At 45.6% G+C, this 19006-nt stretch overlaps 1 protein-coding gene across 4 annotated transcripts in view; it reads left to right on the top strand.

The window, feature by feature from the left end:
- The first annotated feature begins 2718 nt into the window (after positions 1–2718).
- The window catches only part of LOC115147235 (potassium voltage-gated channel subfamily KQT member 5), a 134242-nt gene continuing 117954 nt past the window's right edge, over positions 2719–19006 (top strand). For 2 of the 4 annotated variants that reach the window (XM_029689353.1, XM_029689354.1), the window contains exon 1: positions 2720–3963. In XM_029689353.1, the coding sequence (XP_029545213.1) occupies positions 3617–3963 (347 nt within the window). In that variant the 5' untranslated portion in view covers positions 2720–3616. Of the gene's footprint in view, positions 3964–19006 lie in introns of all 4 variants that reach the window. The other 2 variants (XM_029689352.1, XM_029689355.1) reach the window with 2 other exon arrangements.

Raw genomic sequence — 19006 nt, 5'->3', positions numbered from 1 at the left:
GCCCCTGCCCCTTGTCACTGGATCAGAGCTCATGACCTGTGCGTGTACATATGTGTGTGTGTGTGTGTGTGTGTGTGTGTGTGTGTGTGTGTGTGTGTGTGTGTGTGTGTGTGTGTGTGTGTGTCTGTGTGTGTGAGGACCAGAGACCATACAGTATCATACAGTCAAGATACTTGTCTTCCAGCTTCCAGGAAGTGACCTCTTCCATTAAGGGCCAAATGATGATGATCTTTATGGTTCATCAGTAATAGAACGCACGGAGAAAAACGGAAATAAAATCACATTCATTATTTTCATGTTTGGTCTCTTTATGTTGACTTCCTCTTTGCTCTGTGCATTGAGGGGGAAATAGTTTGGGAACGGCCCAGCTAGCCTACATTCTGCATCAAGCATCCTCCCGTTGGATTACGTGTTCAGAAGAGTGAGTAGATGTTCCCTCGAACCACTCATGCACAGTCAGATCCTTAGAATCCTCCTAAATGGAGAATGTTCAGATTCAGGTTAGGGTTCTCTGATGTTAGATCTGTGTGCACTCTGCTTTGAGGGTTTTGAATTGTTGAGATATGTTGAGTTTTCACTGCATGTACAGTACTGAGGTATATACAGCTTTAAGAACCATCTACTGACACCTTCTTTGGAGTAAGAGGCCCTCAGAAGGTACAGGAAATTGGGCTTGGCACAGGAAACTGGTGCACCCCATATCCCAGTTGCAACGATAACTAGATTTAGAAAAAAGGGATGCATTTACAGCATACTGAGTTTCGGTTGAAATCATTTGCCAAGAAAAAATGCATTGATTGTATCGTTTAGTTTAGATTAAATTACTCAATCCACTTCCCATGCATAATTGAAACACCATCCTACTGTATCATAACTGATGCATAGTGTCTGAATTGCGGTTTTCAAGAATATAGTCAAACAAACAGCCAGAAAACAGTTACAGTAAATTCATGTCACTTCAAAACAAGGCCGGCTCTTTATGGCAAGATGCATCATTCACCCAAGTTTCGTCAAAATCGTCCCAGTGCTGTCTGAGATACCGCATGTGACTAACGTTTTAACGTTTTAACGTTTTAACAAACGGAGGCAGACAGATCCACAGTCCCCTCCCAAAATTCTTTGTGGGGGACAATGATGGTTTCCGAGATGGTGCAATATAATTACCTACTGAGTAACTAACTAGTATTCACCAGCAGATGGTGTAGTTTTGTCAGAGGATCATCAGTGTAAGGATGGAGTTTATCTCTGCCCATCATAAACTGCAGGGACGGATTGGCCTTCTGGTATTTCGGGCAAATGCCAGATGGGCTGGTCAATTTGTAGCCCAGTGGGCCTGTCTAACTTGGGTATTTTGCGCAAAATGATAATTATCTGGCTAATAATGGGGGCCTCAAGGGAATAAATGGGCCGGTGTGTTAGAAATGTCAGGGCTGAGTTCTAGTCCCAGTCCGCACCTGATATACTGTATGCAATTCTGGAGAGGGTGGATTGGAAGGACAGAGGCGCTAACCTCTAGTAGAGAGATCTATGTGTGTGCAGACCTGTCTAAGGGTCAGAGCTATGTTGTTAGGTCACAGACACACACACACACACTCTTTGACAGGGTGCTATCGCTTACAGGCTCTCATGCTACGACAGAGCCTGCTGTCATCCAGAGAATATCCTCCATTGTCCCCTCTTTCCTTTATGTCATTTAATGATCTTTCTCCCATCAAAACGAGTGTTGTCCCTGCTTGGTCAGCACTTAAATACAGTATGTCCAAAAATGGCCTACATGATGACAAAACATATGGAATAAGCTCTATAGTAACCTACATTTTTACAGACGCTGTTATCCAGAGAGACTTAAAAGAGCAATTAGGGCACCTTGCCTAGTCGGCTCAGGGATTCGAACCAGCAACCTTTCTGTTACTGGCCCAACCACTAGGCTACTTGCCACCCAGTCTTAATGCGCTATCATGCTAACTTCATTGTGTTAGGCCTGTCAATGAGCAATTGAGTGTTGGCAAGAGCAGAAACAGATCTGAGACCAGGCTATAGACAAGCATGTTCTTGTTCTGAGAAATGCTATTGCAGTATTGAATACTACAGCGACTGCTTTTCTACCGCAGCGCTTGCGGTAAAGACAACAGGAAATGTGTGTTCACTGAATGAGAAAATAATAAGCCACATGCCACAACTTCCTCTACAGCCAACAGTTTTACAGCAAAACAACATCTTGCAGCATCGACCATTCAGTAAGAATGAACAATGGATCTGTCTGTTTTTGGTTGAACAAAATTAACTAACCAAGTTCTCCATCCCCCCCATTCATTTGTTAACTATTTGTGTTTGAAGATCAACCACGTCTATCATTTTAGTAATTGGGAGATGTATAAGACATTAACAACCTATCCAATGTGTGGGTTATTATACTGCACCGCGTCTCGGTATTTTGTTTCGGGTCATGTCACGTGGTCATGGCGTTAGTAGCTGCAGACAGAGATCTGTGGGGGGGGGGGGGGATATTGATAAGTGGGAATTCTTCACATAATTATGAATAAATCCGAGACGCTCATAATGATTATTTTTCCTATAGGCTAATGTCGTTTTGGGTGGCGCGTCGGCTGGTGGAATTCAGAACGACCTTTTCATCTGTGTAGGCTACTGTAGTCTAGATATACACTTGTCATACCGTTTGCGGTTTAATTTTTCCATCGAATGGAATATATTTTCACTTCTGAATGGAAAATGCATTAAGCTATAGACTAGGCCTACTTAATAGAGCATTCAAATGAGTCTCGTAATTTTTCACTTTAGTTATTTGCATCGTTTTTGCCTAAAGGGAAATTGAGTGCCAACTGAATAAAATCGAGGTTTTCATTGCGACTTGTGGTTCAAGCGCTCAATTGACAATGAAACATCTCTCAATCCCCAAGGACTCCGCGGCTAGCTGAGCTTATACTACCAGTTTCCAAGCACGAGGAACGAGGATATGCTGACTCGAAAATATTTGAAGATATTGAATTGTCATCAATACGTTGACAAATGCTTCAATTGGAAACAATTCGAGTGGTGCGTTCTCATTAGCCTTTAATGCGCCGTATCGGCTGGCCCCAGCCATCATCGTGCGCCTCCGCCGCGGACATTTATATTGGAAGCAACAGGCTGAGCTCATCGCACTGATGAGAAAGTCGCCTTTCGCCGGAGAAATTCACTTCCTGTGTGTTTATGCAAAACCATACGAGCCGAGTGCGTTCACCCGTGTCGTGCTGACTACATCTCCCCTTTAAACTACCTGGGATAGCGGTGACAATTTGTTGGAACTGGTCCTCAAGACGCGCCCACAGAAGAATTGCGGGCTTAGTGCATTCCGTTTACGCGCAGGGGACACACAGCTGTGGAAAACCCGACACTGCATGTGGAGTGCTGATGGCTGACAGGGCGAAAGAGGGCGGTCAAAACACAGACGGGTTAAACAGCGTGCCTTGGCTATGGTTTCATATCTAAATACAAGGAGCTGGAATACTTAATTTTCTGTTCATTCAGAGAGCTCCACATCTACACCTCCAAGACAGCCACGCATGCCCCAGAGGACCTTTGCACATCAGCACTTCATGCCCGCCTTGGTGATGCCATGCCCCGCAACCACAGCGGAGATGAAGGCGGCACGGGGCTCTGGATGAAAACTTCTCCGGGCCACCGCGCCGAGGGCTATGACTTGAAGGATGTGGAGTCCGGCCGAAGGATGATGAACAACGCCAGTGCCGGGGACGGTTTGCTGTCGGCCTCCAGTGCTACAGGTGCCGGGGGTTCGGAGAGCCTGAGGGGAAACAAGGGAGCCCGGCTCAGCCTGCTGGGAAAGCCGCTCATATACAGCGCTCAGAGCGGCCGGAGAAACGTCCGTTACCGAAGGCTGCAAAATTTACTGTACAACGTGCTGGAGAGACCACGAGCCTGGGCGTTCATCTACCATGCGTTTGTGTAAGTGAAACATTTCATACATCTATCTGCATGGTATGAAGCCTTCTTGCGCAGTTGTTTTATTCCGCCATCGGTCAGGAACTCATGTGTCCACCTGTTGCGTCCACCTCGAAACATGCTCCTGTAGAGCTCTACCACCATAAATGTCTGGACACATTTTTGGGAAATTCATCTAATTTGAATATGAATGGGGCCATGATATCTGATGATGATCTGACATTACAATTTCAAAAGGTTTTGGACTGTCCAAAATGCAGTCATTCTCTTTTATTTTGCATTTTGACCATATCTCATCCAAAAAATGACAGATTAACTGAACACTTACAGCAGATATGCTGCTGTTTTACTTGTGCTAGATCCTACCCATCTCCAACCCCCTGGTCAATTAAGTTGGTGTGGTGTGTAGCCTACCAAGACTACCCAGAATGCAGAGAGAAATGTCAAGTGAAATAAAGCCCTGGTTAGTTCGAATGTTGTCCATATATTCTATACATCTATACAAATAACCCAGTACCACTTTACTGTCCAATTGTACAGCTAATTCTGAATTTCAAAACCCCCTCACACTGACTCCCACTGTTGAATTGTGCAAATTATTCAAGAGTGTTTGTGAAGTAAACATTGGACACAATGAGCGGTACAGATGCAGTGTCTAAATTTGACTCAGTTTCTCACAGCAGGACAAGAATCCTGGAGCAACAGGAAATGTCAATTATTATGTGGATATTTACACTGACTGTACAAAACATTAGGAACAACTGCCCTTTCCATGATCCCTTATTGATGTCACTTGTTAAATCTACTATTTCAATCAGTGTAGATGAAGAGATTTTTAAGCATTGAGACAATTGAGACATGGATTGTGTATGCATGCCATTCAGAGGTCGAATGGGCAAGACAACATATTTAAGTGTCTTTGAATTGGGTATGGTAGTAGGTGCCAGGCGCACTGGCTTGAGTGTGTCAAGAACTGCAGCGCTTCCAGTTTTTTTCACCCTCAACTGTTTGCCATGTGAATCAATAATGGTCCACCACCCAAAGGACATCCAGCCAACTTGACACAACTGTGGGAAGCATTGGAATCAACATGAGCCAGCATCCGCATGGAACACTTTCAACAGCTTGTAGAGTCCATGTGTATATATGTGGATATGTATATTATATATAAAAAAAATTGTAGGGGTTGATACATTTTTTGTTAGGGCTAATCAGGACTGACATATTTATGTGGAAATTACACAAACTTTAGAAGCCATTTTAAACCTTGAATACACTACAAGTTTGCATTTCCTGCTGTGAAAGAAAATTCCTGCAACAACAGGATGATCAAATTAAGATATGACATCAGTACATGATCACAAACAAACTTCTTTTGTAACAGACTACAATGTTGAGTAGGCTACAGTGATGAGAATGAGCACGATATACATTCATATGTGTTCCACTTCTATACGAGTTCTTTATATAGGCACTGTGTATGGGTTATTCTTCAAGGCCCTTACAGTGTTGATATTAAGCAAGTACTTTACTGTACATGAGATCTGCTTCTATAGGCCTACATCACTTCTATATGAGTTCAGCATACGAGTACTTTATATGAGACTTCTGTTTGGCTCTGAGGGCCTCCAGACCAGATACAGGAAAGAGTCAATCTTCACCATGCCTCGGTGTCTCTGTCCATCTGGTCTCTGTCAGATGGCCTCCGTTTGTTGACCAGGCGACCAGCTGCATTTGATTTCCCGCGTGTGACTGTGCTGTTATCACTGTCTGTCTCGCTGAGCCTGGCCGGAGGAAGGAAGTGTGTGTGGATGAGTGCAGGGTTCTGAGCGTGTTTTGAGAATCAACATTCTGGGGTCATAGGGGAAGATTTAGCTAGTTTGTGTTTGTGTGTTGGGGGTATCTGCAGATCAATTGTGGGGTCACAGTTCCTTGTAACTCTCTTGCATTGACAGGCAGCTGATCATGTTCTTCCAAGCATGCCTCATCATTGTGCCATTGAGCCATGCAGAAGACCAGTAGGCCTATGTGTATTGAGTTTCTCATACAGTACAGTATAGATACATTATTTGACCATTCTTTCCCTACCCACTGCAATGTAAGAAATGAGAACAATAGTCTTACTACCCACAAAGCATCACTGTATTATTGCTCTGTGATGTCATTGTGTCTGGGGTCATCATCTCTGGAAGCGGGTGTCCTTTTTTATGATCCCCTGAAGAGAGTGTGTCCATTTTACGTCCCCTAGTTGTTCATGTAAACTCAGAAAAAAAAGTGAATTCCCTTTTTCAGGGCCCTGTCTTTCAAAGATAATTCATAAAAATTGAAATAACTTCACAGATCTTCTTTGTAAAGGGTTTAAACACTGTTTCCCATGCTTGTTCAATGAGCCATAAACAATTAATGAACGTGCACCTGTGGAACGGTCGTTAAGATACTAACAGCTTACAGACGGTAGAAAATTAAGGTCACAGTTATGAAAACTTAGGACACTAAAGAGGCCTTTCTACTGACTCTGAAAAACACCAAAAGATGCCCAGGGTCCCTGCTCATCTGCGGGAACGTGCCTTAGGCATGCTGCAAGGAGGCATGAGGACTAAGACAGCGCTACAGGAAGACAGGACGGATAGCTGATCATCCTCGCAGTGGCAGACCACGTGTAACAACACCTGCACAGGATCGGTACATCACACCTGCGGGACAGGTACAGGATGGCAACAACAACTTCCCGAGTTACACCCGGAACGCACAATCCCTCCATCAGTGCTCAGACTGTCCGCAACAGGCTGAGAGAGGCTGGACAGAGGGCTTGTAGCCCTGTTGTAAGGTAGGTCCTCACCAGACATCACCGGCAACAACGTCGCTTATGGGCACAAACCCACCATCGCTGGACCAGACAGGACTGGCAAAAGTGCTCTTCACTGACGAGTCGCGGTTTTGTCTCACCAGAGGTGATGGTCGGATTCGCGTTTATCGTTGAAGGAATGAGCGTTACACCGAGGCCTGTACTCTGGAGCGGGATCGTTTTGGAGGTGGAGGGTCCGTCATGGTCTGGAGCGGTGTGTCACAGTATCATCAGACTGAGCTTGATGTCATTGCTGTGTGTTACAAGGAAGACATCCTCCTCCCTCATGTGGTACCCTTCCTTCAGGCTCATCCTGACATGACCCTCCAGCATGACAATGCCACCAGCCATACTGCTCGTTCTGTGTGTGATTTCCTGCAAGACAGGAATGCCAGTGTTCTGCCATGGCCAGCGAAGAGCCTGGATCTCAATCCCATTGAGCACGTCTGGGACCTGTTGGATCTGAGGGTGAGGGCTAGGGCCATTCCCCGCCAGAAATGTCCGGGAACTTGCAGGTGCCTTGGTGGAAGAGTGGGGTAACATCTCACATCAAGAACTCGCAAATCTGGTGCAGTCCATGAGGAGATGCACTGCAGTACTTAATACAGCTAGTGGCCACACCGGAAACTGACTATTACTTTTGATTTTGACCCCCCTTTGTTCAGGGACACATTATTCCATTTCTGTTAGTCACATGTCTGTGGAACTTGTTCAGTTTATGTCTCAGTTGTTGAATCTTGTTATGTTCATACAAATATTTACATATGTTAAGTTTGCTGAAAATAAACACAGTTGACAGTGAGAGGACGTTTCTTTTTTTTGCTGAGTTTATGTGTAAATGATAGATGCGCACACACACACACACACTACATGTTAATGTTTTTAAACGTATGTAAATTGTAAAGTATTTTGTCTGTAATCTCTTTTTCGTCATGTGCCGCACCCCAGTAAGACTAGCTGTCTCCAATGGCGTCAGATAATTGGGATCCTAATAAATCAAACTCAGGCGACTAAGGGGTGGGGTGGTTACATCATTACTGCATTGTCAGTTTTTTTATTAGGGCCCGTGAATCTGATAGGCCAGAAGCTTGTCTCTTTTTGGAGCTCATGGTTGGTTGGATCATGTCTGGGAAGTTAGTGAGTGATTTCTTTCAGCCCTGGGGAGATGAGCAAGAGTAGAGCATTAGATATGAAGAATTTCTGAGCAATGTCGCATAATGCATTTTCGCCTGACTATTTCAGTGAGCATTTTGATAACTCACAGAAGTTCCCCTTTGTCCCTGGCCATGCTTTCAAGCGGTATTGACAAGCACATATCCACCTGGATCCTTCACCTTTTCCTTGCCAAAACAGAAGGGGCAGGCACAGAAGACTGAAGTGCACTTTAGTCAAGGCTTCAATCTAGTAGTATCCAGATCTACACCCTCCATATTGACATGCTCTACCTCTATGACCTTTGACCTAGCCCGCATTCCGTGCCATTTATATGCAAATCCATCCATATCGCATGAACAACAGTGGGTGGAACCCTAATACGACACGACCACTACAAGTGTCAAGATGAACATCACAATTTCAAATACTAAATTCTTCAATTTTTATACAAGGTTTAAGATCATAAGATCATGGAAGATTAAGATCACGGTCTCAAATACTTCATGATGATATAAGATTGCATACAGGGCCCAAGCAGGATATGCACTGTATGTATTTATCTATTTAATTTGCCCGTTTGTGAGAGCAGGACTGAGGACTGAGCCAGTCTTTGTGCCTAGCTGACTGCATCACTGCCCGCCAGGGACTCGTTTCCCTTCTGCCTACCCCCCTCTGGTCCCCCCCCCCCCCCTCCCCCCTCCCCCCAACACTCAGACACACAGTGCCGCCATTCATCTTACCTCTGGATTAACGAGATCCTATCCCTGCAAGTATGTCAGGGGCAGGAAAGCATGGAGAAATGGATACGCACATGGAACCTTCCGCCTCGTCGGGTTCCTGCACTGGCATGCGGGACGGCTAAAGCCAGGTGAACACTACAGGATTTTGTCTCCGATTTACTTGTCCCAGACAAGTTTTTGAGAACGGAGACAAAATCCTCATGTCGTTGCCTACTCGAGGCGCGCGGCTGTTACCGATGCTGGTTTAAAGTTAGCGGATCAGAGACGCAATATGAGGGCTACCGATCTCGTCTTTTGAGCGGTCCTAGACCTAGACCGATATTTTCAAACATGTTTTATTTTATCCACCCCAAATCTGCAATGCACTTGTAGTGTGAGATATGTAATGGCAAGTTTTGAGAACGGTGATTAGCAGTAGCCAATGAGAGCTCGCCAGAGAAGAAGCCAGTGAGATGTTGATGTTGCATCACATCACCCAGAATGTGAAGACTCTCCAGCAGGAGTGATAACTAATACTAGTATGTGTTTGTACTTGCCTTTAACCAAAGCCAAAGCATCTAATTGTTACAGCTCTGAAGTTCACTACCGGTGTTATTCAATGCAAAATGTATTGCCTAGATATTTCAACTCTGTATGGCAAGCGTGAACGTCTGAGTGAAAACCTTTATGAGGCTGCTTTGTGCCACAACTCGTTGTAGTTACATTAAATCTAATCACATCCACACGTTGTTTTGGCGAGACAGCGGGGCATCGAGAATCATCACGACCAAGTGAAGAATCTTCTAGTGTGTGACCTCCATCTGTGCCACATCGTTTAGTGTGAGCACCATTACGTTGGCAAGACGGAAAAAAACTACAGGAAAGACGTTTTAATGTGATGTTAGGATTTTGAAAGTCGTGTACTGTGCACCTGGCTTAAGACACCGAGGGGTGCATCCCAAATGTCACCCTTTTCCCTATATAGTGCACTACCTTTTGATAGGGCTCTGCCATTTGTAACGCAGCCCAACCCGCGAGGGAGGGAGTGAAGGAGCATGGAACGGTGATCCAAACTCCGTGCTCTCGGACAACGGAACACTGTTCCGAACCCAGTAAATTCTAGGGTGTTTGTTCCCGAGTATGGCCAGGGTGGATGGTTGCAGAGTCTGTGGTGGATGTTGGATGAATGGCATAACACTGACAGTTAGCCTTCTGTGCATCACACACCAAGGTGTTATGCAAGACTGCTTATTTTGCAATCTCTTTCTATGATTGATTTGTACAGGAAGTAAGTCATTTCCTCATGCAGAATCTATAAAAATGAAGGGTTTTTTATGAAACTGAGATCAAGTAGACGTAACCTTGAGCTGCTGTAAGCAATTCATCTGTCACTCTATCTGACACATCGAAATGCCACATTTTCTTCTTCCTGGAATCAACCTACTCCACTGCCATGTTGTCCTTTTCCGGTTTCTCCCGCCTCGAGCAAGCCGGCATTCATCAACACACCAATGAAGAAGACACGCATCATGCACCCATACTACACTGACGCACGCTGCAATGGAAATGATGGCGCCAATGCTATTCACATTCTACGCTGTGCACTTTGTCAGTGTAATGGCCGCTTCTTCTTCTTATTTAAAGTTCATTAAAACAATGCATGCAGTAAATTGTGTCACTGACTAACCAACCCAGAGCAATGTCAATAGATTCAGTAAGTTCCCATACGCTCTCCCTTGTTTTTCCCATTGGAAGGCATGTGTAGTGTTTACTGGCTAGCTCTCTGACTCAATGGAAAAAGCGCGAGTCTACGCGCTCAGTCAGGCAAAGATGAAGTAATTCAGAAGCAGCGACGCAGAGCCAGTAAACACTGTGTCCGGCGGTGTGATTCAGTAAGAAGTGTAAATGTCGTTAAGAGAGAGGTGTCTTTTGAAAGAGGACAGAGTGTTTTGATAGTCACAAGGACCCCGCGTGATACAAAGCAGAAGCGTCAGACAGACGCACTTGACGGCGGAGAAGACGGTGGCTGGTTGAAGCAAGGCCAGAACAGAGGTGATGACGAGAGGAAGCTTGAACAGAGACGTTGATGCAAGGAAGGAGTGCAAGGAAGGAGTGTGTGTGTGTGTGTGTGTGTGTGTGTGTGTTGGGCCCAGCAAGAGCACAGGCGAGGGAGTATGTTAGAGCCTTCGTGCTCTGAAGACGTGTCACAAAAATGTTCTCCCCATTCATCCACCCAAATATTCTGTTTATGTGACAAAACATTTTAACATGCTAATTATATTTAAATCATATTTAAATCTTCATAGATATTTTTTTTTGACACGCTCCCCTTGTCAACAACATTTCTATTTGACTTTCTGCATAGCCTGCTTCCGTATCACACAGGGTTTTTTTTTATCAAGGACTCTCCTTGGACTAGGTAAGTTCAATAGATGTCTGACACACACACAAATCATCCCAATTTGATGATTCATGAAATAAGGTTATATCAGATATATCGAACTCTGTAAGACCTAACACTGAGTTAAAGATCCAGTCCCACTTCTGTAAAGAACTCACCTTTGAACTTAGCATGTTGAAAACCTGTCAGACTCTCACACGAAACATTAGACTTAGGAAATGTAATGTTATCAGATATTTCCGACCTGCATGTAGTTGTACATTGTACAGGTTCTAGCATGTAGTTCACTTCCATAGCCCTATATGCCTATGTGAGTCACTATGAATGGCCCCCCGGAACACAGGTGTCTAATTTCAGTACTATGTTTGCACTGAGGGAGTTCCCACAACTATTTTTAGAGATGGCCTATCCGCAAACATAGAAACACACAGGGCACTTCCACATAGGCGCATTGCGGTACGTTGCATTAGCTAAAAGATAAGATTCACTTATTTACCTATACCAATACTCAACCGTTTTCCTCCCACATGCCCTTAGGTTCTGAGAAGGCTGTGCGACGTTGTTTGATCTTAACGGCACCCAGATCTCTGCTATCACGGAAGTATCTTGTTGTTTTACGTAGAGGCTCAATTTCAGATTGCTTATGGGAGGTTTGTGTAACTGACAAGGGCACAGCCAATCATATCTGGGCTTTCCACCAGTATCGGGACTCATGCTGAGAAAAGTACCCCACTACCAAGCTCTTTGTCATCATCTCTCTGTTTTGATCATTCTTTCTTTTGCCGTTTTGATCAATGTAATTCCCCCCATCTGTTTCTCTCACTAACCCATCTCTCTCTCTCCTTCCCTTCTTTTCTCTCCACCTCAGTTGTTTGTTTGTTTGATATCGTGTCTCTTCTCCTCTTATCTCCCATTGTGACCAACACAACAACAAAAAACAAGTCCCGCTCGATGACATGCCCTCCACTGCTAGTCGGGTATAACTGGAGAGATCCCCCATCGCTGTCCCTCTCTCTTGGCTAAAGCCTCACTCTGCCTTTGCCAATGGGGTGTCTCCACACTACTCTCTACACCCCATGGCCGATGGAGATACATTTTGTTTGAATCGGTGTCACGACGCACAGCCGTGGAAGCTAGCATTAGCGGCTAAGCATATTGACTAGTGAACTACCATAGCGAGGACACCGACATTCTGAGCAAGGAGGGAGGAATAGAGCCCTGTACGGGCATGAATTTTAAGCCTGAGCCCTACCCTTGCATGCGACATTCAGGCCTTACCCTACCCAGGCCTGATGCTGCCACATTTAAGGCCCTGCCTGAAACCCAAAATCAGCAATAACTTCCTCTGTTAGTAAATCCATTAGCTGCTCCTCTCTGTCTGCCACTCGCCCGCGCTCTGCTCATGCCTGCTTTGAGTCTGTAAGTATCCATAGCAACGGCTCCGCTTGAGCTGCTCAGTGATGAGACATGAGCGAGCAGTGAGCTGTTAGCTACTTTTCCACCACTCCAAACTCAGACAAAACCCAACGTTATTATTGTCTCTGTTTTATATGTGACGAGGTTGAAGCACTACTGACACCATGATATGATAGTCAGGCAGGACTGAAACGCACAGCTTCAAAACGTTACTGATCAATTTAGTGATACCACAGCCCTACCCGTTCCCTGGTTAGTGATGAAAAAAACACCCCTACCCGCCCCAAACGCCATGTATAATGTTGGGGGCCTGTCGGGCTCAGGTCGGGTAGCAGAGCTCTAGGGAGGGAGCACGTGCGTCGGCTATCTGTCCTCTCCTGGCTTTGTTGTCTTGTTAGCTGTCTCCTTTACTGTGTTGTTGTTGTTTCTGTTCCTCAAGCTTTAATCACAAATGGGGGAGAAATGGGGCCAGCAGATGCTAGCCTCTGAGGGAGATGGAGGAGAGGCTACTTGACTCATTTCGGGAGCTAAGTGTTCGGTCTGACAGCATGTTATGTGGATTTGGACGTATTTGGACAAATAACTCCTTTTTTTTGAGGCTATTAATGCTGTCTACTGACAAATTGGAAAATATCCAAAATAGTACTTAAAAGCTACGACGAGCTTGAGCTCCTTCTGTCTTTGGTCTGAGAGAGTGTTATGTGGATTTGGACATATAACTTGGGATTTCAAGGGATTCTGAGAATGTGTCATAGGCCTATCCAAAATAGATCAAAGAAGCTAAGACGTTCGACCTCCTGCTTGGATTGTAAGTAAACCCAACCATCCCTCAAAACCTTCTTGAGATCCTCAAAGTAAAAAGGGCAATTTTCAGAGTGCAGTACGTCATCTCCATAGCAACCATCAAGGCTGTTACTAGACGGGGTGGTAAGCTGAAGAAAATGCACACTCTAATGTCTCTCTCATCTGGCCAGTATAGCTCTTCTTACCAAACAGCTAACACACTGTCACCCACCGCTAGGCTAAAGCTACTCTAGTTAGCCATGGGAGACAGTTAGCCACTAGCCGTGCCCGTGTCGCCACTGCTTCCCTCTGTAGTGCTATATTTAGCGACAAAGCTAAGTGTGGACGTCCGTTCCCCCCCCCCCCCTCTAAGAGTAACACAGCCACTCCCCCCACCCCGACACACACACGGTAGAGCCATTCCGTCACTCTGGTCATTTTAACGTCACATGGGTTATGTGCACCTCGAGCAGCGTTGAAGCCGTGACCCGTTTGCCAGGGGCCCTTTGTTGGTGATTAGACATCATCATCAGGCAGTAGCATCCTCTGCCGGGCCACACTAACAATGGAGGAGTTTGCATAGCAGTGAGGGAATCAAAACATGGTGTTGACTAATACATGGGATTCATATGTTTATGGATTTGGTTTCTGCTCTCTCTCACTCCCTCCCCCCTCTCTCTCTTGGATTTATTTTGTTATTTGATTTTCATTTGTCACACAGGTTTACTTTGGGTTAAGTATCCCTATCGGTTGCAAATTACACAGTCTTTGGGTCAAATACTTCTGTCTTGAATTACTCATAAAAATGGCCTACGCGCTGTCAGTGTGCAGCGGTTAGGTCGGAGTCAGGCGCAGGACACAGAACTGAGTAAAAGACGTACTTTACTCGAAAAGAAACAATGATTTCCACGCAGGGAAAAACACACCAGCTCACAGAAGTCTTGAACACTAAACAAAGAACAAACACGCACAAAACCATGTGGGAACCAGAGGGTTAAATAGGGAATAAATTATAACGTAAAGGGAACCATGTGTGTACAATCAAGACAGAACAACATAGAAAAAGAAACGTAGATCGGTGGCAGCTAGAAAGCCGGTGATGTCGAACGCCGCCCGAACAAGGAGAGGCACCAACTTCGGAGGAAGTTGTGACACGGGCCTTTAAAATGCAGCTTAGTGGAATCTTTACACGGTGCCCACATAGTATTTAATGCAGCACCATCTTATCTAACTTAGGCTCGGTCAACATTGTGATGTGGTCAGCATTATTTAAGGGAGAGCCATCCAAGGGCAGTGGGTTGTCTACATCAGTGTCCAGTTAGCTAATGGTGTTGCTGCCTGCAAGGGTCAGGCAGAGTGACGCGTCCTGGAGAGAGTGGACAGCAGCAGTTAGAGAGAGAGACAGAGAGAGAGCGAAAGAGAGAGAGAGAGAGAGAGAGAACAACACAGAGAGCAGCAGTAGATAGAGGGGGAGAGAGAGAGAGGGAGAGAGGAGCCAGGTTGGTCCCCTGGTAGTGGTGTCTACAGTATCTGGGGCCCTCTGACCTCCATGTGTTACCCACAAGGCCCCACGACAGCTGGCCAAGCAGCCTGTCCACCAACACTGGTGTCCCCTCCACCTTGAGAGGGAGATGGAGAGAAAGGGGGTGAGAGCAGGGATGATGGAGGGAGAGACAAAGAAATAGAGAGAGAGAGGGAGTGGGAGAGAAAGAGCAACAGAGGATAAGAGGAAAGAAAACTGGAACGTGGAAATGAGAGAGATGTGCTGTCTGTCTCTCTCTAGTGCCTCTAGACTGGAAGGCAGTGCTGGTCGGTGGAAACATTGCTCCGTTCTGTCATACTACAGCATGTCAGCAGCACTACTCACAAAAAGGTGCTATCTAGACCCTAAAAGGGTTCTTCCCTTTAAAACACCCTTTTTGGTTCCAGGTAGAACGGTTTTGGGTTCCAGGTAGAACCGTTTTGGGTTCCATGTACATGGAACCCAAAAAGGTTCTACCTGGAACCCAAGAGGGTTTTTACCTGGAACCAGGGGTGACAGCGGAAGAACTCTTTTGGAGGCCTTTGTTCGCTGGAGAGTACACCTCAAATGTGTTTACTAAACCTCCCTTAAAAATGTGTTTACTAAACCTCCCTTAAAAATGTGTTTACTAAACCTCCCTTTAAAATGTGTTTACTAAACCTCCCTTTAAAATGTGTTTACTAAACCTCCCTTAAAAATGTGTAAAGAAATTGGAACTTAATCACAGTTATTCTTGGGGAGATGAATAAGGTTTCACTTTCAGTTTACGAGGATGATGAAAGTCGTTCATTTTATGAGTCAAACACAAAATACTGAGAAAGTATAAAATATGTATCTCCTCCTTCAGTGCCTGTTACTTCCTTTAGCTGTTTATCCTGCTGCTATTATGACTAATCACAAGCTTAGAAGCAGCCCATTGAACATGCATCTCTCTCTGTGTGTGTGTGTGTGTGTGTGTGTGTGTGTGTGTGTGTGTGTGTGTGTGTGTGTGTGCATAAGCAAGAGGAGCTTGTTTGCACAGCATGTTCTGAAATGAAAGAACTCTCTTTCTCTCTCTGTCACTACAGGCCCTCGGCCCTCTCTCCCCCTCTCCTCCCTCTCTCTTTCCTCTCCACCCTCTCTCCTCCTTCTCCTCCCTCTCTCTTTCCTCTCCACCCTCTCTCCTCCTTCTCCTCCCTCTCTCTTTCCTCTTCTCTCTCTCGCCATGTCCACACCGCCCATTTCAACACTATTTCTTCTGCGTTCCAAAATAGCCAAACTGACATCACCAATTCCCCCACCCCATCACCACCCCCATCGAAATCGAGGTTGCTATTGGCAACTGTCCGTGACCCTAGCCAATAAAGAGAGGTTGTACACAGCGCTCCTGCTTGAGGGCATAAAAAGACTCACTGTGGGAAATGTAGAGACAGAGACAGAGAGGGAGAGAGAGAGAGAGAGAGAGAGAGAGGAGGGGGACTAGAGAGGGAGAGAGGAGAAGAGGTGGAATGATAGAACAACCTCACTGAACGGGCAACCCACCAAGGCTCGGCTCGTTGAAAACCTCCCAGCAGCCTCGGAGGCAGCTGAGAATGTTGCTTTAGCTCTCTGTCTTGATATCTCATTGGGCAACAAGATATCTATGTCGAGCCTATTGGTTGGTTGCCTAGCTAGCTTACTGTATGGTGCCGCATAGCATAGGGCTTTTGCTGAATACAATATGGTTCCGCTAGAAGGATTGTGGCTCACCATAGACGACTGTGTAATGTGTGAATGGAACAGTGTGAGTTTCTTACAGCTGTCTCCTTTTGGTTCTGCTTGTATCTTACCACACTTCCTGGGGTGTATTTCAGTCCCCTCTATCAACAAGGTCAAAGTTCAACAAATGTTTAAGTCCGAGTTCTGTGAGAGTGGACCACACTTCAGGTCAACCTTGTGTTTTTTCTCTACACGCACGCACGCACGCACGCACACACACACACACACACACACACACACACGTACCCACGCACGCACACACACACACACACGTACCCACGCATGCACGAGCACGCAAACACACGCACGCACACGCATTGACCCACATTGACACACACACACACACACTATAACCCCCCAGTTGGACTAAACTAGTGAGACTCCACAGACCCAGCCGTAGCTTGATAATCCCACACTACCCTAGCCAACCAAAATGAAACTCTTTATTTGTGTTCTTTGAAATTAGGGAAAGTTTGCTGGAAATACCACACGGGTTGGATTTGGGTTGTTGGGCTGCCATCTATCCACAGAGCTGTATGAATGGGGGTTAAGTTAGGTTGGAGAAACAGAGGAAGAGAGAGAATGAGAGAGAGGGGAGAGAGAAAGACAGATGAAGAGAGAGAATGAGAGAGAGGGGAGGGAGAGAGACAGATGAAGAGAGAGAATGAGAGAGAGGGGAGGGAGAGAGAGAGACGAAGAGAGAGAATGAGAGAGGGGAAAGAGAGAGGGGAAAGAGAGAGAGAGACAAAGAGAGAGAATGAGAGAGAGGGGAGAGATCCTACACAGGCTGTTGACATGAAGTGATATACATTTCCTTTTGAAATCGTTCTACTACTCTGCTATTGCCATTTTCTCTCTGGATAGATTAGCTGTCTATCAGTGTGAGTGTCATGATGTTTTCCATCTACTCTTTATCCACAAGCTATGACTTTCCCTTCACAGTTGAAGGGTTACCAATGCCATTCTCCATAGCTGTGTGTGCTCTCTGGCTTGCCCCTGCTCTCAGTAAGCACTGACTGGGACTTTGGAGACAGAGATGATATGCTTTTAACTGAAACTAACTGTGTGTGTGTGTGTGTGTGTGTGTGTGTGTGTGTGTGTGTGTGTGTGTGTGTGTGTGTGTGTGTGTGCAAGTGTGTGCAAGTGTGTGTGTGTTTATGTGAGAGCAGCAACCTCGTCTTGTGTGTAGTGTGTCCTGCCAGCTGGACTGTCAACCCCAATCGGCATCCAAGGGACCGCAAGGAAAGAACGGGGGAGGGACACATAAAACAGAGCCTTTAACATCCAATGGTTCACCCCATACTAAATTATTCTCCCCCTCTCTGAAGTATTATGGTTCAGTCCATTTAGCTGAAACGTCAAGACACTCAAGAATCCTTACACAGTTGTAAATCCTTCGTAATCACTTCAGCATCACAGTACACATAATTAAACTGTCAGTTATCCTCCTAAAAGTATTCTGAAGTGTTAGAGTTCACTTCATTTAACTATCCCGTTTTTTAAGCATAAACAACCCATTTACACACTCAACCATCCTCGTAACGTTGTAAATCACGGCCATGATTAGTGTCAGTTATTCTCCGTAAACTATTCAGTTGGAACAGAATGGACCTCGGCCCAGGTTGCGCCGTATTGCTGTTGTTTGCCAGTTCATGTCCGCTCACCGCATGTAGCCTGGACAAATCAAGTCCTCCGTGTTCATCTTTACAAAGTGATGCTTGACCCCCGGGAAGGAAGCCAAATTTGTGTGTGTGTGTTGAGCAACTGGGCAGCGACACACCCACCAGCTGCTTGTTTGAATAGCAGTGTGTGTGTGTGGGTGCTGGCTGAGATAGCTATACAGTAGCTCCATCGAATGGGCTCATATTATCAACTATGCTTTTAATAGGAGAGAGAGAGAGAGAGAGAGAGAGAGAGAGAGAGAGAGAGAGAGAGAGAGAGAGAGAGAGAGAGAGAGAGAGAGAGAGAGAGAGAGAGAGAGAGAGAGAGAGAGAGAGAGAGAGAGAGAGAGAGAGAGGGGGGATATATATATATATATAGAGAGAGAGAGAGCGAGGGGGATATATATATATATATATAGAGAGAGAGAGAGAGAGAGAGCGAGGGGGATATATATATATATATAGAGAGAGAGAGAGAGAGAGAGAGCGAGGGGGATATATATATATATAGAGAGAGAGAGGGAGAGGGAGGATGGATTCAGAGGGGGGAGAGGGAGAGGGAGGATGGATTCAGAGGGGGGATAGAGTGGGGGAGAGAGAGAGAGAGAGAGATATACAAAGGGGTGAGAGAGAGAGCGAAGGGGGGAGAGATGGAGGATGGATTCAGAGGGGGGATAGAGTGGGGGAGAGAGAGAGAGAGAGATATACAAAGGGGTGAGAGAGAGAGCGAGGGGGGGAGAGATGGAGGATGGATTCAGAGGGGGGATAGAGAGGGGGAGAGGGGGAGAGAGTCTGACTACAGTAGTA

This window comes from Salmo trutta, chromosome 14, assembly GCF_901001165.1.
Source record: "Salmo trutta chromosome 14, fSalTru1.1, whole genome shotgun sequence".
Classification (NCBI taxonomy): Eukaryota; Metazoa; Chordata; class Actinopteri; order Salmoniformes; family Salmonidae; genus Salmo; species Salmo trutta.
Note: the sequence above shows the minus strand (reverse complement) of the source record. Positions and strands in the feature narration are given on the sequence as shown.